The sequence below is a fragment of the Rutilus rutilus genome (genome assembly GCF_951802725.1).
Source record: "Rutilus rutilus genome assembly, chromosome: 19".
NCBI lineage: Eukaryota > Metazoa > Chordata > Actinopteri > Cypriniformes > Leuciscidae > Rutilus > Rutilus rutilus.
The window spans coordinates 34,211,891-34,223,351 of NC_140232.1; the positions used below are offsets into that span (position 1 = coordinate 34,211,891).

General features: G+C 35.5%; 1 protein-coding gene across 2 annotated transcripts; it reads right to left on the reverse strand.

Annotated features, from left to right (window-relative positions):
* Positions 1–291: 291 nt before the first annotated feature.
* LOC311278358 (uncharacterized protein) lies at positions 292–10,829 on the reverse strand. 2 transcript variants are annotated; one of them, XM_084389128.1, is made up of 17 exons: positions 10,621–10,829; positions 10,408–10,534; positions 10,257–10,316; positions 10,087–10,164; positions 9,604–9,972; positions 9,422–9,523; positions 9,101–9,333; positions 8,840–9,018; positions 8,651–8,744; positions 8,195–8,545; positions 7,683–7,800; positions 7,036–7,127; positions 6,816–6,933; positions 6,561–6,665; positions 5,165–5,329; positions 2,876–3,058; positions 292–1,023 (listed from the first exon to the last, which is right to left on the reverse strand). In XM_084389128.1, exons 1-17 carry the CDS (start codon positions 10,705–10,707, stop codon positions 791–793), a joined length of 2,694 nt encoding a protein of 897 aa, XP_084245254.1. In that variant the 5' UTR covers positions 10,708–10,829; the 3' UTR covers positions 292–790. The 2 variants fall into 2 exon arrangements, with proteins under 2 accessions (XP_084245254.1, XP_084245255.1); XM_084389129.1 differs by lacking the exon at positions 9,101–9,333 and having other exon boundaries at positions 470–1,023; positions 8,840–8,900.
* Between the last annotated feature and the right edge of the window lie 632 nt (positions 10,830–11,461).

The window sequence follows — 11,461 nt, forward strand, 5'->3', positions numbered from 1 at the left end:
ATTAGATTACAGGTTTTTTTTTTTTTTTTTAGAACAGCTAAAAATAAAAATTAACATTACCCTTAGCATGGTTACAAGGAGCCACTAATGGTCTAACCTGTAAATGTATCCTTACTGGAAGAAATGCTATAGAAATCCTTTCAGATATTCTAAGAGATGACAGAAAATTAACATTTTCAATATACGGTAAGTAAATGAAGTTATTTAAGTTATTTTTTTTAAACTGATAGGGTTTTATGATTTAGAATAATATAAAATGCATCATATAACCAATGCAAACAAGTAATTGTTAACTAAGCTATTACTTTATTGTAGTTGTTATCAGCAAATAATGCATATGGATGATCCTACTAAAGGAAATTTTGCTAAAATAAATGAACAAACAGGAAAACAAAAATGTCATAATAGAGCATGCCCTGGGACTGTTTAGGCCTATTTTAAACAAAAAGAGTGAGTCAAACATTTCTTTAACTTTTTAATCCATGCAATAGTGCTTTTTGAACCAGTCTTTACTCCAGAAGTGCAATCTACAAATCTTGTACATTTTTATGCAGATAAAAAAATTTAAATACATTGGAAATCTCTGGAAAATCAGAAATGTGGATCTACGCTGTCTTCGTCAGCTGATTCGTAGGAATCTGTAGACATGCTTTCATAGTTGCCAGTCATCTTTTTAATCCATGCAATAGTGCTTTTTGAACCATTCTTTACTCCAGAAGTGCAATCAACAAATCTTGTACATTTTTAGGCAGATACAAAAAATAAAAATACATTGGAAATCTCTGGAAAATCAGAAATGTGGATCTACGCTGTCTTCGTCAGCTGATTCGTAGGAATCTGTAGACATGCTTTCATAATCGCCACAGTCATCTTCTTCAAGGACATCCAAACTATCCCATCCAGTCACTAATCGGTGATATGCTTCCTTCACCCTTTGTTTTTCAGTCTTCAGATCATGCAGCTGCTTTCGAAGAAGACAGAGCAAGCCACAATATGCATCCTCTGACAGTCCTGATGGATAGGCTAAAAAAAATAAATAAATTAGGCATTATAAATATAGGTAATATAGGTAACATGAAACCAGAGGTGGATCTACAGGGTGGCAGCTGCCACCCATGGGATAAAGCCTTGCCACCCATGTTGCCACCCCATTTATAAGTCAGATAATATTTCTTAAAGGTGCATTATGCGATCCCGGTTGGTATAACCTCTTGTTGATATTTGAAATTATCATCAAACAAAACGGACGCTAACTAGCCCCTCCCTTCTCCTCATACTTTCCCCGAACCCCACCCCCACATCATTCTAGTCAGTTATTGACTGGAACAGTCTGTTATGTTTACTGCTTACGGGTCGAACTGTTTTTGCTCAGTTTGTTTGAGCTGCTTTTGTGGAGAACAGGCTGTCTGCAGAGACCTCGTTTCTCTACAGTGTGTTCAGGAGACAGCCAGCTAGCGGATCGTGAGATGTTGTTTGCGGTAGGTGAAAAAAAATGTTTTGGCCTAAAAGACGCCTGACATCACTGATAGCACCTTTAAGTATATTTTATGTTCATAGCCTACGTTGAAGACCAAGGAGACCCGCATCAAACAGAAATCGCCGATTTAGAATCCCCTCCCCTTCACAATGGTTTCACCCATCATCAGCACAGCAGTGACCCCTGCGAAATTTTACAGTCTGCAGTACGCAGTGTCTCCATTGACGGTATATAATAAGTGTCTCGGAAAAGAGAGGCTGATAAGCAGTTAGCAGTGAGTTTAGAGGTAAGTTTTACACCAAGTTGAAAAAGTCCATAAGCAGACAGTTAAGTAACCCTGCAACAACCACATTGTTACGTTATTTGCATACGCAATACTTTCAAATTTTTCTATGATTGTCAGGTCTCTCAGATAAGGGTCTAACAACGTTAGTCTAGCTCTTTGGGTGTTAAACTAATTAACATTAAAAATAATGTTTGATTAAAAAGGTACTTTACTGAGAAATGTTTGAACGTCATGGTTATCATTGCAACAATCCTGCATTATAATATTGTTTCAATCCAGATAACCTAAATCTACAGACCCTTTCCAAAAATTTGAATATCGTGGAAAAAGTTCATTTATTTCAGGAATAAAATGTGAAACTAATATATAGACTCATTGCATGCAAAATGAGATAGCCTATTTCAAGCCTTTTTTGTTGTAATTTTGATGAAACCTTTATTTGTTGTGATTTTGATGAAGCTTGTTAATTAATGATTACAGCTTGTGAAAACAACAAAATCGAAATGTCAGAAAATGATAATATTGCATGAAATCACACAGTAGTTACACAGTAATCTCATGCTCATTGAACCAGGTTTTGGTTATTTTGGCAGTGTGGGCAGGTGCAAGTCCTGCTGGAAAATGAACTCAGCATCTGCATAAAGCTTTTCTGCTGAAGGAAGCATAAAGCGTTCTAAATGTCCTGGAAGACGGCTGCGTTGACTGGTCATAAATCTAATCCTGATTTTGTGGTTTTCACAAGCTGTAAGCCATAATCATCAAAATTATAACAAATAAAGGCTTGGAATATCTCACTTTGCATGCAATGAGTCTATAATATTAGTTTCACATTTTAAGTTGAATTCCTGAAATAAATTAACTTTTTTAAATTTTTTGGAAAGGGTCTGTATTGATGGCTTATGTTTTATGACAAACGATAGTTTGCCTCAGGTAGATTAACAAGACGACCCTAGGTTGCATTTTGGCGAGAGTTACCTTTTAAGAAGCAACTTAGCGATGTATATCAATACACTAAATTTGACATGCCTGTCAAAATTCTTAAGTAAACTCCAATGAGAGGTAAAATATTTCTAATTTAATAATCAATGATTTCTGAGAAAACAAACACTTACTCTTAGTAGTGAGGCCATCTGACAACGCATCAGTCTGATCGTTTAGATCTTTGACACGTCTGCAGATGTGATCCCAGTGTCTCTTCATCTCCTCCACAAGTATAGCCTCTTCTTCCTCAAGTCTCTGTACTTGCATCAGCTTGTCAAATACCTTTTTTTTCAAGGCCAGAGAAGCATCACCAACTGAAAATGAAAATGAACTTGATATGTAACAAAAAATAAAAGGTATGATACAAGTTTTTGGACGTTTATCAATTAAATAAATTGTTTACATAAATTAAAAGATTTAATCACGTCAATATAAACATTTCTTGATAATCTACTCACCCCAATGCCAACCAAAATGTTCATTTCTCTATTTCTTAAGTTTTTTTAATAAAACATTTCAGGATTTTTCTCCCCATGATGGACTTCAACTAACCAGGGAAAACACAGACCAACTTCTGGCAAATGTAGATTTGCTCTGCAAGTTAGTCTGGCCAAGAGTCCATTTAAGCTCATTTCTAATCTTTCCAAATCTTGGCAATAATCTCAAAAGTTGAGGTGGCTTTACACAATGATGATCGCTCTGATTGGTTTTAGGTCTATCCAATTACCCCCAGCGACATCCGTTGGTGAAGCGCAACAACTTTGAAATGCGTTATTATATTAAAATTGCAAACACATGAGGACAGTCTCAATGAAAGACCCACGACTGACAGAGGAACGTGCTATTACATTTCTCTCCTAAATGGTAGGAGATTAAATTAGATTTAATGGAGCATTTTAACTGTGACAAGATGATTGACAGGGCAGTTTATGTGACAGGATGTATATGAAAGATCCGTCCAATAAAGATAACAAAGTAGTATGTCCCAAAGCTTGCCTACTCTTTTGCTACACATTCAAAAGTAAATACCTTTTATTCACAAAAAGAGTAAGTAGGCAAATTGGGACGCAGCATATGGCTTTACACAATGACGATCGCTCCGATTGGTTTTTGGTCTATTCAATTGCGCCCAGAGGCATTTGAGCAACGTCTGTTTGTGTTCTTTGAAAATGAGTTGTTAATGAAGCTTTTCCAGACCCTATCTCAGTTACGACTGAGAAGGGTCTGGTTTTAACCAGGCTAGACTTCAACCACAACCAACATATTGAAGTCTAAATCAATGCAGTTTCAAAGGGCTCTACACAATAGGGTCTTTATCTAGCATTTATATACTCTTTAACCACAGTTGTTCATCTTGTGATGGTCTGCCAGGCATCCGGTTCAAAAAGGCAGGGAAGGGGCGAAAAATTCCATCTCATTCTCCTCCAAATTCAAAATTGTTGTCGGACATCTTTGATTTAGTTTATTATTACCATTTAAAAAAAAAAAAAAACTCTTGTGACATTTCCAACATGACGACGTAATTTCCGGCACGACCAGCACAAGATGAACAATTGTGGTTAAAGTATATCAATGTATATATATATTTTTTAGAAAATGACCAATCGTTTAGCTAGATAAGACCCTATTCCTCAGCTGAGATTAGGGCTGGGCGATATGGACCACAACACTTCTAATATACATGCATTTGAAAAGCAGATTTCTCTAAATTTTCTCGGTTTGCTTTCAGCTTAGACATAACCAACTTTCTTTATGTAAACCTTGTGTGTATTTGAGAGTATTAGCAAAATAAGACTCGAAAGATAACTTAGTCCAATAGTAACCAGGCGCTGTTAAATAGGCTTCAGTGCATGTGCGCTTCAGGTGTTCGTGCTCAGTAAAGCGCATGTTAGAACAGCCCATCAGCAGTGAATGACACGTTTAACTGGGAAGGCTTTAAAGCACATGGAAATAATGAACTTTTGTGAACTCACTAAACTGCAGTGTCCCGTTCCTCTGCGTTAACATTCGACGCAAGTATGTGTCGCGCTGTACCCTAGGCTGTTGAGATGCACTCTACATAAGCAGTCAGCAGCTTGCTTGGAGCAATGATCACAGTGCAAATTTGAACTATATCGAGATCTATGCGATATGGTCGATATGGTCGAATTTTGTATCGCATTTTAAAATATATCGATATATTTTATATATCGATATATTGACCAGCCCTATAGCTGATATTCTACAAAGCCCTTTGAAACTGCATTGATTTTGACATCAACATATTGGTTGCAGTTGAAGTCCATTGTGTTGAGAAAAATCCTGAAATGTTTTCCTAAAAAAATATATATATATTTTACACTGAAGAAAGAGAGACATTGACATCTTGGATGGCACTGAAGGGAGTAAATTATCAGGAAACTAATCATTTATGGTCATACCCATTTCCCATGGCCAGATAGGCGTTTCTGCAGCAAGCAAGTCATCTGCAGAATTCAAAGCTTTGGTACTTGTTGGAAGAGAATTGTACTTGGATATTGCATCGGATAACTTCTTCTTCTCTTCGACAATCCTCCGTCGGACTTTGTGCCGCTGCTTGTTGCGATCTGGGTTATATAAAAAAAGGTGATTAAAACAGCCCATTTAAAAGAAATTAGGATTATCCAAATAAGAAACAACAGATTAGGGGTGTGACGAGACACCTATCTCACGAGATGAGACGCAATGGGTTCACGAGAACGAGGAAAGATTTTTGCACAATATTTTATTCAAATCCTCAATGGTCAGGCCAAATCATGACTTGAAAAATTTGAATTGTTTTACTGATAATCTTCTAATGAATGTCATTTCAGTACTACTTCATTGGAGTATGAATTATCAAATGCTTACAGACAATTATATACAAGCACTTTAAAAGGTTTTGCCAAACTCAACTGACTGGTTTTTCTCCTATATTATTTAAGTCTCTTCAGACCTTACTGTACATGAAAACATAAAAATAAAAACAGTATAACTAATAATAAAAATACAATTTTCTTAGTCTTATTAAAGGAATAGTTCACCTCAAAATCAAAAACTGTGTCATCATTTACTCACCCTCAAGTTGTTTTAAACCTGTATGAATTTCTTTCTTCTGCTGAACACAAAGAAAGATATTTTGAAGAATGCCGGTAACCAGACAGTTCATGGACCCCATTGACTTCCATAGTAGGAAAAAAAATACTATGGGAAGTCAATGGGACCCAAGTTACCAACATTATTCAAAATATCGTTGTGTTCAGCAGAAGAAAAATTCATACAGGTTTGAAACAACTTGAGGGTCAGTAAATGATGACACAATTTTAAAAAAAAAATTGCAAACAAACCAAAAACAGAGACCAGAGTCACAGTACAGAGATATAAGTTTGATATTAGGTTATTGTATGCAGCTTAAATTGCACACATTAGAAAGAGCTCTTGTTTTATTTTCACTTTCAAATTCACGATTGCACGTACTATGTACCCGGAGCAGCGGTGCTGAACACGTGTTCTACAATACAATACATGCAGGCTCTTTTATGCAACAAATCCGTCGCAATCTTCACGCAATCAGTGAAATGTGATTCCTGTTACACTATTAGCAACTGCAACTCATGTTGGATGAGCAGAGCAGACTTTACAATAGTTTACAATGGTTATATTTATTTTTTTAACAGCAAAACATCAGTGGAGGCATGTAATGGGAATGTAACTGTGACATTCTATGCTAATTTCATCTTGTCACATTTTAGTCAAGCAAGATATTGTAGCAAGAGATCTCGACACACCCCTACAGCATATATAGAGCATTTTATTTACCTGTTAGCCGATACAAATCTCTCTTTTTCTGCTGAATGCCTAAATACAACCCTTCAATCTGATGCTGCAATCCCACTGGATCGTCGGTTCTACTGCCATCGGGAACTGTTTAAAATAGCATATCAGATTACTGAATCAGGACATTAAGCAAGAAAAGTATTTTAAGATTTTACTTCAAATAAATTATTAAAAACTATGATATTTACTTAATATAAAAACTGTAAAAATATGAAAAACAAAAAATTGAGAATGCACCTTGAGTTGCCCATTGCTTAACATCGCACACCCATTGCTGCAGCTCTATTTTGGACTTAGCCAGGACTGCCTGAACCGCCTCGACATCTTCCTTGGCTTCCTTCATCTTTTGCCCAGTCTTAAACATAGATGAGATTAAACATTTAACTGAATATGACTGTTTAAAAATAAATTAATAGTAAATGTATGGCTTAAAACAACTGTTTTAAATGCGTGGTACCTTGATATACCGCTTAGACAAGTAAATGTGAAGGTTCTTCCTCTTTCTCTCATTCCATCCTTTAGCATGAAGGGTGATCATGTCCACTCGTGCTAAACAAAAACAAAAAACAAACACACAAACATATATACAAACACATATATATATATATATATATATTTTTTTTTTTTATGTCTATTCACTGCACATTGATATTCCAAGATTAAAGGAATTGTCCATTTCAAAATTAAAATTCTGTCAAGATTCACCCTCAATTTGTATGGAAGTTGTTCACCCTCAATTTTTTATACAAGAGAACACAACATATATTTTGAAGAATGTTGGTAACCACGCAGGTGATGGACCCGATTGACTTCCATAGTAGGAAAAAAAATACTATGGAAGTCAACAGGGTCAATCAATGATGAAAAAAATATTATTTTGAATGAACTATGTGATTTACGAAAAGCTAAACAACTAATATGAGCACAAATATAAATTTAAATAATAATAATTAACTGAACAATTCCAATAGGGTCCTCACACCATTGCTGCTCAGGCCCTAAATCAGGCATCATTTTCATTTTTAAATTTGATTATGAAATTTTAGATTATTTTGTCTAAATCTATGGACTACAAAAATACAAGGCTGTGTACATGACACTTACCAGCCTTACTCATATATTTTGTTGTAAGAGCAACACGTGATAAAAAACTGTTAACTTGCTCCACTTCTTCACCAATAGTAGTGCCTGCTCCCGTTTGATTTTTACCACTCCACTGAACCTATAAAACAAACCGGCACAATTTTACAGACAAATCAAGTTTAAAGTGAAAATGAGTATGCAGAAAAAGATATTTATATATAAATATAACAAATTATAATTGTTACCTTTAACAATAATAATTAAGACCTTTAACAATTTCATGTTATTTAAAACAATTGATCAACGATTACCTTTACACAACTGCGGGTAAAAAAAAAAAAAAATCCTGTACACGGTCAATACTTGCACAACTGTTATTAAAGTTTAGATCCCATGACCATCATGAATGTAGGTATATTACTGTGATGAAGGTCATGGGACCAAAACGTTGTTAATGGGCTATTTTGATACATGTGCAAGTACTGATAATGTGCAGGATTTTTTTTTTTTTATGTCATTTAAAACAGAGTTACCTCACAGCTAGTAGAGTGTCCCTTTGCGTGCATAACAGAAAGAAAAGGCTTCATCTCTGTTAACGGCTGCAGACGTGGAACTGCCTGTGCAACTTTTTGCAAATAGGGCCAATATCGGCACATAATGTCTGTGCAGAAGAATCTGCAGTTTGTTTTTGTAGCCACTTCATTTTGCAAAAACATTGGATAGGCAAATATTTCCCCCCTCTTCATGTTGAGTCCTTTAAGCAAAATGTTGTGTCTGCACACTGCCACCTCCAACCCTTCCTCATCCAATTTATTGCTTGACTTTTTTGAGGTCTCCCTGGCAGCAGCCCATGTTGACTGTCCACATGTGCCTCTCCCTTTTACCTGCAAGACAGTAATAATCATAATAATAAACAACATTATCAGTAAAGATGTATAACATATATACAGTTAAACAACAAAAATACTAATAAAATGATGGAAACATACAGGGTTGGTGTTTTGCTGAATGAAATCAACAAATGCTGCCACATCTTCATCCTTGGCAATGAAAATACCTTCGTAGAAAGGCTGCTCCTCTACTCTATATTAATTACAGTGGAACAAATTGGATTAGAGGGCCAATATACACTAAACATGTATAGAAATATTCCTTTAATATATTAGTTATGCTATTACTCTTTGGCTTTGTTAAACCGGTATAGTTTACGGTTTCCATCTGCAGACACAGCAACTGCATCTGGGACACATGCAGGGCACAAGAAATGATCGACTCCACTGAGCTTCTCTTTCTCATGACGACAATAAGTCCATTCCAAAAATGCTTTTTGGAATGTTTTGCCACAAATAGTATCAATCTAGCAGTGAAAAAAAAAATTTAATTAATTGGGGATAAGGAAAAGTTCATTAACAAAATTAATTGTAATTTTTTAAAAGTACCCGTCCAAATGTCCGTGACCTATTCTCTAACATGTTCACAAAGGCTTGTCTTGAGAGGCCTGGTGCAGTGACTTTGAACTGCTCAAAAGATGTAAATAGGTCAATCTGATATATAGTTTGAAATGCAGAAGAGCCTGGCCAGTAACCACTTTGGATAAGGTCCTGCAGCTCAGGTGTCCATGTTTTGTGGCATGTAATGCAGCGCCAAACAGGCAAAGAGAGGTCATAGCGACCTACAATACAGTCCAAATAAGTTAGTGACAAGCCTGAATATCAAAAATTTTGGATTGAGTAAATACTTTGGTTTTAAAGAGTACATACCATTTATGTTGATGAGATGTACTAATCGGCCAGCACTTACAGACATGTTTTGAGCCACACAACTGCAAATGTTTTGCGGTTGTTGGATGGGTAACAAACATGCTAAAGAAAAGAAAAAAAAGAACATAACTAACATATGACTTAGATTTTTAGACAACACATCTTAAAAATGTTTTACTTACCTTGCTCACATAATGTGTGTTGGCCATTGATGTTCTTTATGACATTTGATGGAGGAATAGGTTTAAAAAAAAAATCTAAAAAACACTCCCTGTTATGCAAAACAAGGTATTGGTGGGTTGACACATCACAGTTGTCGCAGTAATGTGGTTTTGGCAAACAGTCCTTGCACCTTATCACTGCTGCATTCACTCTGCAGTGATCACAAGATACGGAAAATACCCTGTCCGAGGCAAGCGAGCAGTCCAAGAGCTTTTGTCTTGCTTCCATCCAATGGTTTTCAGACACTATTTTTCTTACTGTCCAGTTGTGAGATGCAGACATACTTTTCTCTGAGATAAGTGCATCATGGAGCTGATGTAACTGTATGTCTTAAAAGCCAAAAGTCATATAAAAAACAAAGTCATTATCTATTATAATTTATCAAAACACAGATAATGGTTTAAAAAAAAATCTTGACAAGATGGAAGACTTTTGTTACTTACCAATAGCACACTGTGCATTGATGCGTGTATCTGAACAATCCTCATTCATAGACTCAGAGTCAGCAGCACTTGAATTTACTAGAATATATATTTTTTTTAAATCAGTAAACCCATTATTGTATTTTTTATTGGCTCTTTTATAAACTACTAAATGGACACAATCGGCTTACCAGGATCAATCAAAGTTTGGTTGCTTGTTGATGCATGGACCACTGAAGCTCTGGATTTACCTGTAACGTACCAGTGTAAAAGTGATAAGCCTCTATACGATTTTTGAAAACAGAAACATTAAGAGAAAATAAACATGATATTATCACTTACCTCCTTTTCCTTGTTTGGCTTCTCTTTTTGTATACACCAAATGACCACTTTTGTCTCTTTTTTTCCATCTGATCCTTGGAACGTCTTTCTTTTTTTTTTTAGGTCGTGATTTAAGAGCAGTATCCTCCTAGCCATAATGATATATGTTATCAGAATAAAATGCTACAAAACGAACAGTATCAATACTTACAGACATTTCAAGAGACAATTTACTTCCTGCAACTCCTGCAAATCAGACATTATTTCATCGATGTCGAGTTCAAATTCTGCAGATGGATCAGAGAAATCATTGGTGGCCATTATTACAGAATGGTTTTCAGGTTTACAGATGGTTATTTACAGGTATAGGCCTGTAAATTCACAGCCAGGCCGCGGGTCGTCTTCTTTTTTTAAATTGCAGTTGTCAAACAACTTTTAAGTGTGCATTACCGCCACCTTCTGATATGGAGTGTGGATCACATTCGCCGTTGCTCACTACTCTATAAATAAATAAATATATAACCCCATAAATATCTAAAGCATTTACGATGCTGATCGTAGCCTGATCAGTCTGTGAATGTTCAATGTAAGACTATTTATATTTGCTTACATTCACTGATAACAAAAATAATAAAACGTTATCAATTAGCCTAAATGTGATTAGTCCCCTCTATATGTAGCCTATATGTTAAATTCAAAAGAATATGTATGTATATAATATAGATATGATTATGGGGTCAACGTACTATTTTTTTTTTACCAGGGTTAATTGAAGCTCAGCTGGGTGTCCTCATGCTCACTAACGTTAACTTGCTGTAGTACGTTTCACGGAGTAGTCTACATAAAACAATCACCTGACTGAAACGTAGCCTTGACTACACATCGTAAGGTTCTGGCAAAACTTGTTAAAGCGAGTGATTATGTACATTCACTGAATGAATATTATGAAAATAAAATATATATTTCTCGCTAGAAATGTAATCAAAACTTATTTTTATCCAGAATCTAACTCAAAATATAGTTTTTTTTTCACCAAAAATGATAGAAATGTCCGCCATGTTATTTTGTTCTCGCG

Coding starts and splice junctions, on each gene's coding strand:
- LOC311278358 (XM_084389128.1), bottom strand. CDS start 10,707: ATGGCCACCAATGATTTCTCTGATCCATCTGCAGAATTTGAACTCGAC. Junction 10,535..10,620: donor ATTTGCAGGAGTTGCAGGAA/GTAAATTGTCTC, acceptor CATTATGGCTAG/GAGGATACTGCTCTTAAATC. Junction 7,128..7,682: donor AAAATATATGAGTAAGGCTG/GTAAGTGTCATG, acceptor GTTTTTGTTTAG/CACGAGTGGACATGATCACC.